This window comes from Strix uralensis, chromosome 16, assembly GCF_047716275.1.
Source record: "Strix uralensis isolate ZFMK-TIS-50842 chromosome 16, bStrUra1, whole genome shotgun sequence".
Taxonomy (NCBI): Eukaryota; Metazoa; Chordata; class Aves; order Strigiformes; family Strigidae; genus Strix; species Strix uralensis.
In genome coordinates, this window is record NC_133987.1 from 3347858 (window position 1) to 3364993 (window position 17136).

General features: G+C 57.7%; 2 protein-coding genes across 7 annotated transcripts; one reads left to right on the forward strand and one right to left on the reverse strand.

Annotated features, from left to right (window-relative positions):
• Nucleotides 1-2186: 2186 nt before the first annotated feature.
• SPSB3 (splA/ryanodine receptor domain and SOCS box containing 3) lies at nt 2187-11880 on the reverse strand. Of its 5 annotated transcripts, none has more exons than XM_074885972.1 (7): nt 11809-11880; nt 9463-9611; nt 7417-7594; nt 6272-6459; nt 4114-4216; nt 3509-3634; nt 2187-3209 (listed from the first exon to the last, which is right to left on the reverse strand). In XM_074885972.1, the coding sequence occupies exons 2-7, from the start codon at nt 9589-9591 to the stop codon at nt 2863-2865; spliced, it is 1071 nt and encodes a 356-aa protein (XP_074742073.1). In that variant the 5' UTR covers nt 9592-9611; nt 11809-11880; the 3' UTR covers nt 2187-2862. The 5 variants fall into 5 exon arrangements, with proteins under 5 accessions (XP_074742073.1, XP_074742072.1, XP_074742071.1 ...); XM_074885971.1 differs by lacking the exon at nt 11809-11880 and adding an exon at nt 11671-11802; XM_074885970.1 differs by lacking the exon at nt 11809-11880 and adding an exon at nt 11667-11776.
• Nucleotides 11881-12061: 181 nt separating this feature from the next.
• Nucleotides 12062-17113, forward strand: NUBP2 (NUBP iron-sulfur cluster assembly factor 2, cytosolic). 2 transcript variants are annotated; one of them, XM_074885974.1, is made up of 7 exons: nt 12062-12108; nt 13363-13481; nt 14184-14382; nt 14715-14869; nt 15088-15198; nt 15527-15596; nt 16156-17113. In XM_074885974.1, exons 1-7 carry the CDS (start codon nt 12087-12089, stop codon nt 16299-16301), a joined length of 822 nt encoding a protein of 273 aa, XP_074742075.1. In that variant the 5' UTR covers nt 12062-12086; the 3' UTR covers nt 16302-17113. The 2 variants fall into 2 exon arrangements, with proteins under 2 accessions (XP_074742075.1, XP_074742076.1); XM_074885975.1 differs by having other exon boundaries at nt 12089-12345.
• The last annotated feature ends 23 nt before the right edge of the window (nt 17114-17136 follow it).

The window sequence follows — 17136 nt, forward strand, 5'->3', positions numbered from 1 at the left end:
TGCTTTCTTCAGCCTCTGGGCTCTCCTTTCCTCTTTTAGCTGCCCCAGCTTTCCATCCCCCTGGCTGCAAAGCTGGCTGTCTCCTAAGAGAGCTAAGAAATGGTTGGAGCAGGGGCTGGATGGGAACGTGTTAGTGAGCTGTCCCTGAGCAGCACAGGATCAGCTCCTCCGCTGAGAGCGCCGCTTGGTGAGACTGTCTGGCGCTGCCTTTCAGGTGAGTTGTTGAATGAGCTGTGTATTTTCTGCAGCCTGTCCTGACTTTTAATGTCCTGCTTTCCACTGGCTCTTCAGTGAGACTGGACCTGGTACTGCACGTCCTGCTCGTGGCTTCCTCGGGCAGGTCGGTCTTGCTGGAGTGACTTCAGAAAACCTTCAGCAACTGTCAAAACCAGCTGGCCAGAGAGGAACCACATCCCTGGGGTAACATGGAGCTCAGGGCAGGGGAGGGGAGTTTGTTGGCTGAACTCCCAACACGAGGAAATGCCAGATAAGCTCCAGAAAACTCCATGTGAAATGCAGGGTTAGGATGGGATTCTCCTTTCTAAAGCAAACTGTTTTTCATTCAGAAATAGCTGCAGCCAGGACGCCAGGGGTCAGGGACCGCCAGTGCCTGAGGTTTTGCTGTTTCTAACTGGGACCTTCTACAGTGACACAGACACCCCTGAACTTCTTTCCAAGAATTGCTGGCTCAAAGCAACGCCAACTGGTGCTGCAGAAGTGGGAGGGCACCCTCCGAAAGAAGTTCCTCCTTGCCAGGGATTCTTCTGCCTCCATCTGCTAATACTTGAATTAGTTCCTGGGGAGGAGCGATCCAGCAAGGCTGTTTTTTTCTGGCTGCAGCACCGATACAGATGGAGTGACAGAGCGCCTGTCCTCCTTCAGCAAGGTTCTCATTCAAAGCCTGTCCCCAGAGAAGGGAGAGCCATCTTCACTTGGAGATTTGTGGTGTGGGAGGGAAAGGCACAGAGTCACGGGGCTCAGCAGGGAATAAATGCACGTGGAGCAAAAAGCTTCACCAGAGCCTGTGCAGGTCTGTAATAGGAGCAGGGGAATGGCAGCGGCTGGAGATCTGTGTTCCCAGTGACTGTGCTGGGGGGAAACCCAGGGAGAGGACAGGGGAAACGCCCTTTCCCATCCTGGCGATTTCAACCCTCTTCCCCTTGCCAGTACCCTTCGCACTTGGCCGATGGCACCAGCTCAGCCCTAAATCACCTGCAAACGCGCCCCGGAGGAGAGGGCAGAGGCCGGGGAAAGCCCCACGAGCGGAAGCCACCGGCTGAGCGCAGGCCCCATGGAAAGGAGTCAGGGCAGGGGCTGGAATGGCGCTGGCGTCTGGTCCTGCAGGAGCGGCAGAGCCCGCGTGGTTCTGCTGCCGGGCTGCCGCGAGGCGTGGGGCTGTGCTCCCTACCCCAGCCCCGCTCTCGGCCTGCTCCTCCCGCGCCTGCCCGCCAGCTCCCAGCAGGGCTGCTTCGGCGTTGAGGGGTACGAACAAGAGGAAGCGGAGCTGCCAAACGCGGCTGTTGAACGGGCCTCGAGCTGGATCGGGCTGGGATGGCGTCCCCGGAGCCAGCCTGGCCTGGCAGTGCGGCACAAGCTGCACTGAGAGCTGCTGAAGCACCGGAGCCCTCCAGTGCTTGTGCCCTCATCTGCAAGGAGCAGCTAAAGCACTTTCCCCTCTTCCCTGCCTAAAATCAGAGGGTAGCTCAAATGCAGAAGAGCAGGCAGGCTCTCCTGCCTGCCGTTTGCTGGCAGCGGTACCAGGCCACCACTGGATTAGTCGCTCACCCAGGCTCTAATCCAGCATTTCCCACGGCAGGACCCAGCAGTCTCAGCCAGGGGCTGTTCTGGGCACGGGCCCGCACTGATTCTCAGACCCCGGGGGTGTTTGTAACCTGCTGGAGGACAGGGACTATAAAACCCTGCGGCCTCCCTGCCCGTGCGCAGCCACAGGCATCGGTCTGGCCCCGCTGCAGTTCCATCCCAGCCAGACTGGGGGCTCCGTGGGAAGTGCAAGAACCCCCCACCAGGCAGAGGCAAGGTGATCTCCACTGCCTTTAGCTCCTCTAGATCTGACACACGAGTGGTGCATTTCAAACATCCCCTCCGGCCCGGCAGCTGTGCTAGCGTGGCTATTTTTGGCAAGCACCTTCAGATTCCTGCTCTCAAGGGCCACAACAAGAACAAAAGACAGTTTCTACTTTTATTATCACAGTTTAATACAGTCTTTGATAGGGAGAAGCAGCAGGAGCCAACATGCAAAGCAATTAAAGTCACTGGGGACTCAAGAAAGGTCACCGACACCTCAACTCATGGCAGTAACTGCTCTTTCACAACAGCGACCCAGGTGCAGCTCGAGGAGCCCGTTTCCCTACACGCTGCTGCTCGATCGGGCCCCACAGTGTGATGAGTTCATGGCAGACACCAAACCAACACACAACAGTCAAGAGGAGGGCGCTGGTCTTGGATTTTGTCTTTTGAGGAGTCAGGTCAGTTCCCTGACTAGAGTCTGGGGCGCCCTGAAACCGGGAGGCCACCTGAAATCCTGTCTCTGCTGCCGGTCTGCAGAGAGGAGGGATCCTGCAGGAAGAGGCGATGGCTTTGAGAACAACTCAGGAGATGAAGCTCAGACATTTGGCTGCAGTTTACCTGTTTCAGAGCTGGGACCTCTTGAAGTCAACAGGTCTTTTCAATGCATGTGGTGGAGTTTAGGCTAAAGATTTCCAACAGCATAAGAGAAATCTTCCCAAAGGAGTAGAAGCAGAAGTCCCCATGAAGAAAGAGGTGCATCAGGCTGGCCAGCCCTCGCAGACAGCAGAACAAAACCCCACCCAGCTCCCTCACAGCAGTTCATCTGCAGAGACATTATGTCCTCCTGCACCTCTTCCTTTGGCAGGCCTCTGCGTCTGAGCCACAGGAACTATCTGAGTCGCTTCCCGATGAGGAGGAAGAGGAGGGTTTCAACGTGCTATAGTTCATGCTCAAGACCCACCCCAGTTTGTTGTGTAGCACCTGCTTGAGTCCTGGAGGCAATGGCAGCACCTCCAGCGTGTCCACGTAGTCGGGTAGGAGCTGGCGCAGGCGGTAACAGCAGAGATACTGGAGGGACGTGCAGCTGGCGCAGGAACGGATCACCTTCATGCTGCTCTTTGCTGCCGTCGAGCACACCATGGGGTAGAACTTCTTGTTCTGCAGCTTTGTGGCTGCAACCCCTGCCAAAGGACAGCATCAGGGAGGTTTCACATTAGTTTTGATGAAGTGATTTCACCCCTCCCAGCTACCCTGAACCTATTAACTACAAAGCTGTTGGAAAACACTTGGAAAACAGCATTTTGAAATCCCAATCTATTAAGGAACAAAGGTAACCTTCTCCCACTCGCTTCACGCCTTGGTCTTCTACTTTGCCGGTGTTTTCTCCGGCAGTGCTGCTGCAGCCAGGCTCCGAGTCCAGCCAGAGCAGCGCTGCTCCCCGCTCCCACCCCCTGCCCGCTGCGCCTGCCCTTGCCCTTACCTACACACTTGCGGTTTTTGAAGAACGTGAGTGTCCCGTGCCACGTGTCCAAGTGCACCCCGATGATGGAGCCTTGGCCAAACCTCGAAGAGAAGTTTGTTTTGTCTCCCTTGTGATGCAGTAGTCCTTAAAAGGAAAAAAAAAAACCACCAAACCCCTGGCATTCAGCGGAAAGCCTGCGCTCCACAGACCGATCCCCGCTCCCGCGCTGTGAGTTCCCACTGGTACAGCCTCGCCCTGTGCTGATCCCCGCCCTCCCACCCCAGAGTGGGTGATGAAAAGGGGAAGGTTGAGGTTTTGCAAGACCAGAGCGCAGCCAGCAGCACCAAAACCCCCGGGCAGTGATGTGCAACCAGCAGTCCCAGTGCCCAGGAGGTTCACTGACTGGTTCTAAGGGGGCTGCAAAACACCAGCGAGGCGAGAGGCTCTGGGAGCTGCGAGCTGCTGGCAGCCGCTGTCGTTAGTGAAGGGACTCCCAGGTCTGGCGGCCTTTTTGGCCTCAATCCCATTTCCCATTCCAGCTGTTTAATTCTCTAAGCAAGCACCTGTGCCTGCTGCTGCCCTTCCAGCCATCCTGCCCTCTGCCACTGCCCTGCCTGCGTCACCTGTGTAGGAGAGTCCCCAGCTGTCCTCGTCCTTGCCCAGCAGGCTGCAGAAGGTGTGGCGGTACTTGTCCAGATTCACATCCGATGTCCCGATTCCCACCATCTGGGAGGCAAGGCCAGGAAGAACAACACAAGCTTTAGTGCCTTTTCAAGCAACAAAACACAACCAAGACTCCACCTCCAGCTCTTCCCTCTTTTTCTTGGCACACTCCAAAACACCCAGAGGTTTTGGTGAAGCCAAGTCAGAGCTTTCAGGCCAGAGTTGAAGGCTCCAAGCTCCAATTTCCTTCCCTAAGTGAGGAGGCCCAGCTGAACCGCAAGAGAAGCTTGCTGTCCTGTTCAAAGAATCAGAATAGTTTGGGTTGGAAGGGACCTTAAAGATCATCTAGTCCCAACTCCCCTACCATGGGCAGGACACCTTCCACTAGCCCAGGCTGCTGAAAGCCCCGTCCAACCTGGCCTTGAACCCTTCCAGGGAGGGGGCAGCCACAGCTTCTCTGGGCAACCTGTGCCAGTGTCTCACCACCCTCACATGGGACCAGATGAGGTGCATTCGTGAGGCAGATGAAGTGGCTAAGCCACTATCCATCACATTTGAAAAGTTGTGGTAGACTGGTGAAGTTCGCAGTGACTGGAAAAGGGTAAACATAGCCCCTATTTATAAAAAGGAAAAAAAGGAAGACCTGGGGAACTACAGGCTGCTCAGTCTCACCTCTGTGCCCAGCATGATCATGGAGCGGATCCTACTGGAAGCTATGCTGGGGCAAATGGAAAATAAGGTGGTGATTAGTGACAGCCAACATGGCTTCACTAAGGGCAAACTGTGCCTGATGAAATTGGTGACCTTCTACAATGGGGTCACAGCACTGGTGGACAAGGGAAGAGCAACTGAAGTCATCCACCTGGACTTGTGCAAAGCATGTGACACTGTCCTGCATGACATCATCTCTAAATTGGAGAGACGTGGATCTGATGGATGGACCACTCGGTGGGTAAGGGATTGGCTGGGTGGTTGCACTCAAAGAGTTGTGGTCTACAGCTTGATGTCCAGGTGGAGGGGGGTGACAAGTGGCATTACTCAGGGGTGGGTGTTGGGACCGGTGCTGTTTAACATCTTTGTTGGGGACATGGACAGTGGGATCGAGGCACCTTAGCAAGTTCAACAATGACACCGAGCTGTGTGGTGTGGTCAACATGTTGGAGGGAAGGGATGTGCCATCCAGAGGGACCTGGACAGGCTGGAGAGGTGGGACATGCAAACTTCATGGAGTTCTACAAGGCCAAGGGCAAGGTCCTGCCCATGGCTCGGGGCAATCCCAAGCACAAATCCAGGCTGGGCGAGGAGGGGATTGAGAGCAGCCCCAAGGAGAAGGACTTGGGGGTGTTAGTGGATGGACACGAGCCGCAACATGCGCTCGCAGCCCAGAAACCCAACCGTGTGCTGGGCTGCATCCAGAGCAGTGTGGCCAGCAGGTCGAGGGAGGGGATTCTCCCCCTCTGCTCCGCTCTCCTGAGACCCCCCTGCAGTGCTGGGTCCAGCTCTGGGGGCACCAACATCAGAAGGACATGGACCTGCTCGAGCGGGGCCAGAGGAGGCCACGAAGATGCTCAGGGGCTGGAGCCCCTCCCCTGTGAGGACAGGCTGAGAGAGTTGGGGGTGTTCAACCTGGAGAAGAGAAGGCTCTGGGGAGAACTTAGAGCAGCCTCCCAGTACTTAAAGGGGCTACAGGAAAGGGGGGAGGGACTTTTTATCAGGGGGTGTAGGGATAGGATGAGGGTTAACAGTTTTAAACTGAAAGAGGGCAGATTCAGATTAGATAGAAGGATGAAATTCTTGACTGTGAGGGTGGTGAGGCCCTGGAACAGGTTGCCCAGAGAGGTGGTGGCTGCCCCGTCCCTGGTTCAAGGCCAGGTTGGATGGGGCTTCGGGCAACCTGGGCTAGTGGAAGGTGTCCCTGCCCATGGCAGGGGGGTTGGGACTAGATGGTCTTTAAGGTCCCTTCCAGCCCAAACCATTCTATGGTTCTATGATGTCTTGTGCACATTCAGGTTCTCAAACCTAATCTTCTCCTACAGTGGGCAGTACTTCATTCTCCCAGTCCCTGTTCTAAGAATCCTGGACATTTCTGTGTGCCCATAAGCGACTCTGCCCACGTACCATGTCTGTGCCATAGACTGGGGAGGTCATCTTGATCTCCCAGAAGTGCTGCCCATCTGCCAGCTCTTTGTTCCCCCGGATGGCGGCGGTGCCGCAGCTGTACTCCATGTGGAAGTTCACCTTGCGGTTGTCACAGGTCAACAGGGTGGCCGTTGACTTATTCAGGTCATCCCACACCCAGTCGAAATCTGTTCAGGAAGCACAGAGGGGACAAAGATGGGCAAAGGCCCTCAGGGTGCAATCCTCAAGACAAAGCACAGGCAGACATTTGTGTTGAAGGCCTGTCGGTGTTTTTGGGTTTTATTTTTTTACCATTTAAGAGGGTAAATCCTAAGTTCTGCATATCAGAGAGTTGTTTGAGGCCTGAACTATTCTGCAGTGTCCCACCATGGATGGTTCAGTGCTCTGAACCAGAAGCTGTAGGCATTAACCAGTTCCCATTTCGGCCATCACGAGGCTCCACAGACCAGGCAGAGCCTCCTTTCTTCTTACACTTCTCGCAGGCTCAAGGGGTAGCTCCGCTGTGCCACAGGCTTTCTCAGCCAGCCCAAGCCCACCCTCTGCCTACTTCTCCCCTCTGCTCTGAGCACACCCTGCCACACAGCCAGGCGCCCTGCCAGCTGTACTGGATATTAGACTGGCTCTTAGGAAGTATTTCTTTGCAGAAGGGGTTGTTGGGTGTTGGAATGGGCTGCCCAGGGCAGGGGGGGAGTCCCCATCCCTGGAGGGGTTGAAGAGTCAGGTTGACCCAGCGCTGAGGGATCTGGTGGAGTTGAGAATGGTCAGTATTAGGGTAAAGGTTGGACTAGGTGATCTTCAAGGTCTTTTCCAACCTTGATGATCCTGTGATTCTGTACCCGGGATCAGCAGCAAGAGGGCTGTGACCACAAGGGCCAGTTTCACTGGTGCTCTAAGCCAGATTTGAAAGCAGGTCCCCAGAGGTGAACTCTGATGCATTAACAACAGCACTTAGCCCCTGAAACATCACAGGAGGCACGTGCTTGTAATCCGCCTACAGTCTTCGTGGCCTTAAAATGTGAACAAAGGAGCACCGCGCGCTAGGACAGAGAGAAGGGCCCTGTGGAAAGCAGAGGATCCAAGCCCCAAAAGAACTATGGTGGGCTGCTGGGGAGCCCCTTCCTTACACTCGTCCTCCTCGCCGCACTGGCAGTCCTTGACGCGGTGCAGGGCGTGCAGGCTGGAGCAGTAGGGCGCTTCGCTCTGGTTCTCGCAGTTGCAGTAGGACTCTCCGGTCACAGGGATGGCGCTCGGGATGGAGGGCGAGAGGGAAGAGAACTCCGGCTCCGAATCCGAGTCGCTGTGCTGCCGGGGAGAACGGAGGAACGGTCACTACTGAATGCCCCCAGGCTCGGGTGGCAGAGGTCTGCGAGCTCTCCTGTGCCGCAGAGCTGCGCAGGGAGGTCCCCAGGCTCGTGCCAGCACTGGTGGCATCACGGCTGCATCGTGCCCCAGCCTGCCCCGCCACGCAGGAGGCTACGCCAGTCGCATGACCCTGCTTTGGGGCCTGGCTAACGTATGTCTGAGCTGGAGAGACCTCTCAGCACCGGGGACTCTATGGTGCAGGTGTGTTCTCTGTGCCTTCCAGGGGTGAGGAGCTGTCACAGCAGGCACGCAGCGTGACAGCCCAAATCTTTAACACACCCAGTTTTAAGAAAACACTGTGCTAAAGCTACGGTTTTCAACGGGCAGGTTACAGCCAGCTGGAGACCCCAGCCACAGCATCACAAAAGCAGAGCACACAGCTGAAAACCACTGCTCTAGAGAGCCTGGGAGCTGAGAGAGAAGAGAGGGAGGCAAACAAGATGAGGAGGAAAAGGGAAAGGAGGCCAGGCAGGGGAGAAGGCAGAACAAAGGGGAACCAGTTCGGCAGTACGGCTGCAGCTCCTCACGCCAGTGCTGCAGACAGGCCCACAGGGAACCTACGGAAGGATTAAAAGGCTTTTGTTTACTTTCATGCATGAACACAAAACCTTGATTTAGTATTCCCCAGTGCCAAGAGATGAAAGTGTCCCTGCACTGGACACTGCAAGAGTCAAAGCCCCGTCTCACTCCCTAGGTTACGGGAAGCTTGGTGTCGCCTATTGGAGCCTTTTACCACAGACTGCAGTGAGTTACGCCAGGTTTACACACTGGTCAGGTGTACCTGCTCTTTATTCACCCCATGACAGACTTTGTAAGCAGTATTTAAAGACAAAAATCCTTTAAACTCATGTTCTTGTAACTGAAATGATGCAAGCTTACTTACGTACTGCCCACCCCTCCTTCTCCAGCCTGCGTATTAAAAAGTTTGATTTCTGTCTTTCATTGGCCCTTCCAAATGACTGCTATCTAGAAGTCCAGCCATTCCTGTTACTGCAGAAACACAAAGCTACTCCAACTGCAGAGAAAAGGTTCATTTTCTGGGAGCACAGCGCCTGGGTTTGGACACCGTGCTCTGGCAACAGCCTTGTAAGGCTTTAGCCTAGCTTTGAAGCTGCTGGAGCAGTTCCTTGCAGCCCCACACACTCAAGAACTGGGGAAAAGAGTGAAGGACGGCAGAGGTGAATCTAAGTCACTCTTCGCACTGTTTTACTGACTGCTCTTCCTGTGTTCCCATCTTCCAGCACACCTACATGCCCAGGCCAGGTTCAGAAGCAGTGTGCATGTTACAGAGCAGGAAACGTGAGAGAACTTCAGTGCAAAGATATCTGAGACTGTAACTTCACAGACTGAAGCGGCCCCACTCCCTCCACCACCATCTACCAGCTGCACAAAGACCAAAAGTTAGCACAGCCGTACAGCGAGACAGATTGGAGAACTGATTCAATTTAAACCCATATTTAGATCACTACTTTAAAAAGAATATTTAAAAAATATTGTATGTACTTTATATAAGACGCACACACATTATATGCTTAAAAAAACATTTAGCTTAGTATCAATCAGCTCCCTGGCTCAGTTAATGGCAGAGCTGTGGTGCACAACTGGGGAGCAGACTATGGGCAGCTCAGAGCCTGGAGGAGGCTCATTAGACAGCCTGTGTATTTTATTAAGTCTTTTCTGATTTTGGCCAGTTCTGCCTGCTGGAGTACTAGCTGCTCAGTTACATGGACCTTGAGTAAGCACCTGCTGTCAGGGGAGAGGAAAACTTTCCCTTGCGTTGCTTCAGAGCCACCCAAGCACCATCCTACCTGCCCGTCAGAGTCGTAGCCCCAGCCACGTGTGCCGGTGGCCAAGGCGACTGCCCGGGTGTCCGCCTCGCGCCGCACCCCGCTCAGGATGAAGTGCCAGGCCCTGCTGCTCCGTGTGCGTCGCGCCATGCTGTTCTGAGAGAGGTAAGCTGGGGGATCGAGGGAGAGGAGGTTACACAGAGCAGCCATGTCCCACGTCCACCCACCACCCACCACTCACCAGGCTCTGCCCTCTGAAGCAACCTCCCCCAGGTCACCACAGCCCCCCAGGAACAGATCAGCATGAACCACGTCTGCACAGGCCCCATCAATGGATAAACCAATGCAAAGTAAGTTCCTCCCGCATCAGGAGCCTCTGCAAACTTCAATCTCTTTCTCCACACAGGGTCGACTTCTCCCCAAGACCAGGTGTTGAACTGGCCACCAGAAACGCTCCCAAGAACCGGCAGCAGCAGCATCCACCTCTCACCACTGGCCTGGGGAGCGTCAGGATTGTCAGCCACGGAGGCACAACCTCCCCAGGTCACCCTCCGGCAGCTGCCTGGGCTCCGGCCGTGCTGCTCGGCCACCTGCACCCCCCTGGCCACCACCACAGCCCCTGCGCAGCTGAGCTGTGTGTGTCTGGCTGCAGGGAAGGCTGTTAGTTCACCTCCGAGCAACTGCCCACTGAGAGAAGACTTTGCTCTCAGCGTTTGGGGTGGGGGAGAGACCACTTTCTTGCTCGCTGAAGGGAAACCAGCCTTTTCACAGACCTGTCCCGACTTGCCTCAAGGGCAACAGACAGAAGCAAACCAGCTGCCTGTCTCCTGACTCAAGCAGGGAGGTTATTCAGAGACAGATTTCCATGGGCTCCTTCCCTATGTACAGCCTGACAAACCACACCAGCTCCCAGCCACCACATGGGAGCATTGCACTGGATGTGACAGGGGAACTTCAACGCCCAATTTCATTTCCCCTGCAGTTTATCTTTGCAGAAAACAACTCCCCACCAAGAGGCACCCGCAGGGCTGTAACCCCCCTCCCATCCCTCCAACCCGCTTCCCTCTGCTCAGCCTCTGTGGCTGCTTCCTTGCCACACACAGCCGGTTTACACACCCACACCTGCTCCGGTGCTTCCCTGACGTGCAGCAGGTCAGCCCCGAGCACACGCCAATCCCGCACACACGCGGGGGGTCAGCCCCATCCCGGTACCTGCCATACAGCACCCACCCTCAGTCCCCGATGGGCCAGCAGCTCCTGGCAAAGCAGGACAGGCTGAGCAACGGCCGGTTGTGCAGGTGCCCACCGATGCTCTGAAGAGCTCTAGGCATCCCACCCACCGAGACTGGGGGGCTTTCACCTCTGCCAAGCACAGCCAGGCTGGGAAAGCACCTAAAACCACACCAGAGCCCCCCTTCTCCGGCTCTGAAGAGCACCCACAGCAGCCAAATACAACAGCTCTGCTCCTCCAGCACCTCGCCAAGGCCAGGGCTCACGGGGCAGAGTGGCCATAGCACAGCGTTTGCCCCAGTACGTGATCTGGCACGGAGGGCAGAGCCAGGCTCTCGCCCCAGAGCGACTTGAGGCTGTTGACGCTTTTTCGTGGATCTGAGACGGACAGCTGGAGGCCGTGAGCCGCCCAGCGCCCACCGCCCCGGCTGCACCTCCCCGCCAGCCCGGTCCCACCCGCTCCAGCCGCTCCTCTGCGCTTCAGCCCGCGGGCTGACCCCGACAGACAGCCGGGGGAGAGGCCGCAGGGCTGCCCTCCACCGTGCCAGCGCTCCGGGCCCTGGACGGAGCCCCCCAGCCCAGCCAGCCCCACACACCGGGGCAGCGCTTCCCCGGGCACCGAGAGCACAGACCGGGGCGGGGGGGGGGGGGGGGGGGCAGCAGAGCCCAAGAGGCTCCCCACCGCACAGCCACGGCCCGGCTCCCTCTCCCTGACGGCCCCCGGCCTGGCCTCAGGGGCAGGCGGCTCCGCCGGAGGGCGGGCACCGGAGCCCCACCTGTCCCGCGCAGCTGAGGCGCGGCCGGACTAGGCCAGGCCGGGCTAGGCCAGGCCGCCGCGCTTGGGCCGCACTGCCCAGCCCAGCCCAGGCCAGGCCTAGCCGACCCCCGCTCCAGCCCTCTGCTTCACCCGCGTTCCAGCCCCGGCCCCACCCCCGGTCCCGGCCCACCTGCCCCGCTCTCTGCCCCGCGGCCCGGCCCCGCCGCCGCGCTCTGACCTACTTTCCCCTCCCGGGACATAAACAATCCTCTCTCGGCACCGCCCCTCAGGCACCCATTGGCTGCGCCTGCGCCGTGCGCCTTTGCCATTGGCTGAGAGTCCCGTCGCTCATGGCTGAAGGAGGAGGAAGGGGGAAGTACCTAAGGGCACCCCAGCTCCACTGGCTGCGTCGTGCGTCAATCCTCGAGGAGCCGCGCCATTGGGCGGCCACAGCGGAGGGCGAGCGCTCGTCGCGGGGGCAAAACACTGAACCCATTGGCTGGTGGCGGGGCAGCCAGAGGGTTGGATTGGCTGCGGAGCCTTGAGGGGCGGGTTCTCGATGAGCGCGCGGATTGCGATTGGGGACGGCGCCTGCCAGTCCGCAGGGGCGGGGCTTTACCCCGGCGGAAGGCGGAAGTGGGCGGTGCCGGGCGGCAGCATGGAGGAGGTGGTGGAAGGGGGTGAGCGTCGATGAGGCTGTGGCCGGGCTGTTCCCCGGGGTCCCCAGGCAGGAACCGGCCTTCCTGGGGAGAGAGGCGATCCTGGGGTGACTGGTCCTGGTGAAGGGCCACAGCCCACCTCGCTGGGGATGTCCCGCCCGGCGTGACCGGGCCTGGCGGGCGGTTGGGCCCAGCTTCTGGGGAATTCCAGGGTGGCCGGGCCTGGCTGGGTGCCGTGGTGGTGGCGTCCGGCTCCTGGTGAGGGGAGTTCCGTGGTGCTCGGGCCGGGAGGGGGCTCTGAGGTGGCAGTGCCCGCTTACTGGGGGGTGGCGCTGGGCTTTGCCTGCGGCCCGGGCCTGGCTCCCGCTGGGGGCAGCGCCGAGTAACCGGGCCTGGCGCGGGGCTGCCGGTGTCACCGGGCCGGTATTCCGGGAGAACCTCGCTATGGGGCTCCGTCTTCCCCTCCCCAGCCCCCTTTCTCCCTCCCCCTCTCCCCGCTATCGGGGTCGAGCGCCGTTACCGTCGGTGGACGTGCGGATGAGGTCTGCCATGGTGCGTGCGGGCTCCATTGCCGCCGGTCCCGGTGCCGGTGTGATGCTGGAGCGGCGCGGGGGCGGGTCAGGCCTGGCGCGGTGAGTCAGTGGCCGGTGGTGACGGGACGCCCGGGAACGTGGGCCCGGGTGGGTGGCGTTTGCTCAGCTGCGGCTGGAGTGCCCAGTCTGACCTTTTGCCACTTGTGGAGCCCCGGGCCAGGGAAACCGGCCCTGAGTGTTCCCTGCTCTCGGCTCTGCGTTGATGGGATGTGGTGGCTAAGCCCAAAGCAGAGACCCAAGCATCCCTGACGACACAGCAAGAAACGGCACGAAGGCTGGCGAGGAGCGTGGGACTGTGGGGAGGCAACCGGTGTGGTGTGGAGGAAGGAAGCGCCAAGGGCCTGACCTCACCGACAGCCTCCCAGCTGTTCCCCGAGAGGGCTCGGGCTGAACCTGGTGTAGGCACAGCGTGACAAGGCCCTGTGGGTGTTTATTGCTTTACTGCCCAATTGCCGCTTAGGTCATCAGGACAAAGCCTTTACTCTCCACAGACTGTTTTCTACCATTGCTCTTATTGTCCCTTTTCTGATGGCAAAAGGCCTGTCCCTTACACTTAAACTAGGCTTGGAGCAGTGATAGCCACTGTTGCCCTCAGTGGAGACCCGTGTGTCTGTGCTGACTGGTCAGGTGCTGCTGTCTTGCATCAGAAGAGACGCTGATGCCTTGTTATCATTCCTCACAGAGAAAAGCAACCTGGCCGGGGTGCGGCACATCCTGCTGGTGCTCTCTGGGAAGGGCGGCGTGGGGAAGAGCACCATCTCCACCGAGCTGGCTCTGTCGCTGCGACACTCCGGGAAGAAGGTGAGCAAGGGTCTGTGGAATGCTGAGCTCTGTCTTCTCCTTCCCGACCTCCAGCTAGGCTGGGTTTTGCTCATCTTTTATGTATGTGTGTGCCTCTGTGGGCAGCATGTGATTTCTCTGTCTGAAAATGCTGTTTGTGGTAGCAGTTTGAGTGATTATTTTTTTCTGTGTTTGCCTGATCCGGTGCAGGTAAGTGCCGTTCATTTCCCTCTCATCAAGAAACTAAAATCACCCAAGATTTGTTGTTGAAGCTGAGGCACTGAGAATTATTTTGCTGATTTGTGGTGTAGCACACACTCCCTTTGTGGAGTGAAGTGGGTGAGCTGGATGGTGTTACGATGGGGACAAAGGGGAACTGTGTGGCCATGAGGCAAGCTGAATTCCATGAGGATTTTTTTAAAGGCTCTATGCAGCCAGTGCCACTTGGATCCTGACAGGTGTCTGGCATAAAGATCTCTCCAAAGTGCCTGGAAATACCCAGGAGATGCTCCTTGGAGGGAAGGAGACCGGGAGGGCAGTCAAACTTGAAAGCAGTTCTTTGAAACTGTGTTTCAAATCTGGCTGCTGAGCTAGACTCTGTTCTATAAAGTGCTGTGAGCAGCCGGAATTTGGCTGCTGCCTCCCCGCACCCAGGGAGGAAGCGCAGCCGGTGCTGCCGCGGTGCTCAGCCCTGTCTGAAGGGCTCTGCCTCACTGCCCGCAGGTGGGGATCCTGGACGTGGACCTGAGTGGCCCCAGCATACCCTGCATGTTCAGGGTGCAGGACAACGACGTGCACCAGTGCGACAGCGGCTGGGTCCCTGTCTTTGTGGACCAAGACAAGAGCATCTCACTCATGTCCATCGGCTTTCTGCTGGAGAAGCCAGATGATGCCGTGGTGTGGAGGGGACCCAAGAAAAACGGTACAGTTGGTTTTTGCTGTTGGTGGCCACCTTCCAGTGCTAGGAACCTTCTGTGAACCCTCCTGGAGGTGGTGCTGGCTCCTGCTGGGGGCCAGGCTTTTCTTGGCAGGTCATTCTTTGGAGAAACAAGGCTCCTGTTTGCAGGAGTGGGTTCAGATCACTCGGATGGGGAGAGTGCAGCATGTGTTGTGCTGACAGATAGCCCCGTTGTCTTTCCCTGGGCCCTAATCACCCAGGGTGCCTCCCAACCCCTCCCCGCCTGACCCACAGCTCCCAGCGCACCTGCTGAAACCTGTGTTGTTTTTTTTTTCCTGACCCTTTTATTTATGTAGCTTTGATCAAACAATTTGTTGCTGACGTGGCCTGGGGGGACCTGGACTTCCTCATCGTGGACACGCCGCCGGGCACGTCCGACGAGCACATCTCCACGGTGGAGGCCTTGCGGCCCTACAAGCCACTTGGCGCAATCCTGGTCACAACGCCCCAGGTAGGGCAGCTGGCTGGGGTTGAACTGGAGTTCCTGGGGAGGCTTCTGCCTCTGGGCATGGTTTGGGGGGGAATATGCACCCCAGATGGCTGTTTGAAGAGGCCTGTCTGTGGCTGCTTGTTCTACACATCTGCCTCTCATTTGATGCACGCCCGCTCCAGGCTCACAGTCAGTCTGGACAGACAGACACCCCGAATCTCTGCTGCTCTCCCCTGCAGGCTGTGTCTGTGGGAGATGTGAGGCGAGAGCTGACGTTCTGTAAGAAAACGGGCTTACGAGTTCTTGGCATTGTGGAGAACATGAGCGGCTTTGTCTGCCCGCACTGCTCGGTGAGTTTGTGACCTCTGGGCTATTGTGGGTTCTTGTTCGTGATGGGGTGTTGTAGGATGAGGTGCCTTGGGTGGAAAATTGGCAAATGTCATGAGGGTGATGCTGTGAGCCAGGGAGATGAGAAGCTGCCAGCTGCTGCTTGTCAGCTTTGAAAGGTGCTGCTGGCTCCCCTTTCCTAAAGGGAGCTGGGGAAGGACAGGGGAAAAGGCAGTGCCCTGAGGCTGGGAGGTGGAGGGGAGCTGCTCTACCCCTGTGCAGGCAGCACCTGCCCTGTCACATGGATGCTCTGGGGTTCATGACTCACTGCTTTTGCTCTTCCTCCTTCAGGAGTGCACAAACATCTTTTCCAAAGGGGGAGGTGAGGAGCTGGCCAAGCACGCTGGGGTCCCCTTCCTAGGTGAGTGGCCTCTGGAGCGGAGTTCTCTGTGGTTAGAGGTGATGTCTGCTGTGGGAGTGCTTGAGCGGAGAGATGCAGCATCACAGGAGCAGGCAGGCTGGACTCCAGTCCGTGTGAGCCCCTGGCACCTGGTCAGAGGTGAGCTGTGGTTCTTGCTTTGCTTCTCTGCCATCCATACTGCTCAGAGCGGGCATCTGGCCCCACTGGGGCAGAGACAGTGATGATCAGGAGCCTGCTCTGGCTGCTGACATTGTGATAGCAGAGTAAGCAAGCCTGAAGCTGCACAAGAGCCATCCTGAAATGCCCTGGAGCCTGGCTGAGGGATGAACCCTGCCCTCCAGACAGGGCTGGGATCAGGGGTGAGGGTGTCTCTTGTGAAGCACTGTGGTGTGGTGGGGTCTTGGACCCAGAGGAGATGGTTGCAAGTGAGAAGTAGCTCCTGGAGAGCTCAGTGAGGGCAGTGCTTGCTCTTTCCTACTGCTTCTCCTGGAAATGACCCTGGCAGGGTATTTCTTTAATCTTGAGCAAGCAGTCACTCCCCATTCCTCCTATCCCACAGGCTGTGTTCCCCTGGACCCCCAACTCAGCCGGAGCTTGGAAGAAGGCAGAGACTTCATCCAAGAGTTTCCCAAGAGCTCTGCCTTCGCTGCCTTGACTCACATTGCCCAGCAGATCTTGGATGGTACCTCGCAGCGGAGCTCCTGAGGAGGGCGTGGAGCTGGACTCTTGCTGGCTGAGCCCCTGGCCTGGCAGCGCCACCAGCAGCCTGTGCCGGTGGGGAAGGGGGATGCAGAAGCTGTTTAACTATAAAACTGCCTCAGTGGGGGGTGATGGAGGGAGGGGGGAGCACAGCATCGGCGCCGCTCATGGCGGTCCAGAAGGGGAAGTCCTGCTCCATCCCCCTGGATCTGAAGAGACCCTGTGCGGGTGCTCCTGCCCGCACAGCAGCAGCCTGCTTCTTGCCTTCTTGACGTGGCAATGCTCTGCCCAGATGGCACAGTTGTCCCTAGCCCAACCCACACAGCACCTTCCTCTGCAGCCAGCTGTTGTGCGGGTGCTTGGGGAGGTCTACCTTGTGTCCACAGCATCTCATACGCTGCGGTGCTTCTGGCGATCACTCGATGCAGCTACGGTGGCAAATGCCACTGACTCGATGAACCCAAATGGCACCGATCGTCTGGATTGTGGCTCCATGTGCTGCTGTCTTCTACCGCTTTCCTCCTGTGACGGATTATATGGTACTTGGTTCAGTGGCTGGTGAGTGTGCTGGATGCTCTGATGTGGACCCAAGCCAGGCCACCTCGCTCTGAAATCTCAGATCACTGGTTCCTGATGGGCCCGTGAGGGCACACGATGTGCTTTCACGTGAGAAAATGTCTTTAGTAGGAGCTCTACCACCCGTCTGAGGTCTGCATCCTGCTGTGCTGGAAAAAAGGTCTTTTTGGTCTGCTGGGGGTTGTCGTGACTCAGGAATATTTTTAAAGGTTCCAGGCAGTAAACACTTTCTTTAAATCCAAGTCTGTGACTTATGGTTTTCCAT

Bases quoted from the DNA above. Each gene is read 5' to 3' on its own strand.
- SPSB3 (XM_074885969.1), bottom strand. From the start codon at position 11,757: ATGGCAAAGGCGCACGGCGCAGGCGCAGCCAATGGGTGCCTGAGGGGC. The intron at 9,612-11,618 runs GTGGGCCGGGAC...TCGATCCCCCAG, and splicing joins CGGGGCAGAGAGCGGGGCAG to CTTACCTCTCTCAGAACAGC. The intron at 4,217-6,271 runs GTACGTGGGCAG...CTTGCCTCCCAG, and splicing joins CAGTCTATGGCACAGACATG to ATGGTGGGAATCGGGACATC.
- NUBP2 (XM_074885974.1), top strand. From the start codon at position 12,087: ATGGAGGAGGTGGTGGAAGGGG. The intron at 13,482-14,183 runs GTGAGCAAGGGT...CACTGCCCGCAG, and splicing joins TGCGACACTCCGGGAAGAAG to GTGGGGATCCTGGACGTGGA. The intron at 15,597-16,155 runs GTGAGTGGCCTC...CCTATCCCACAG, and splicing joins CGCTGGGGTCCCCTTCCTAG to GCTGTGTTCCCCTGGACCCC.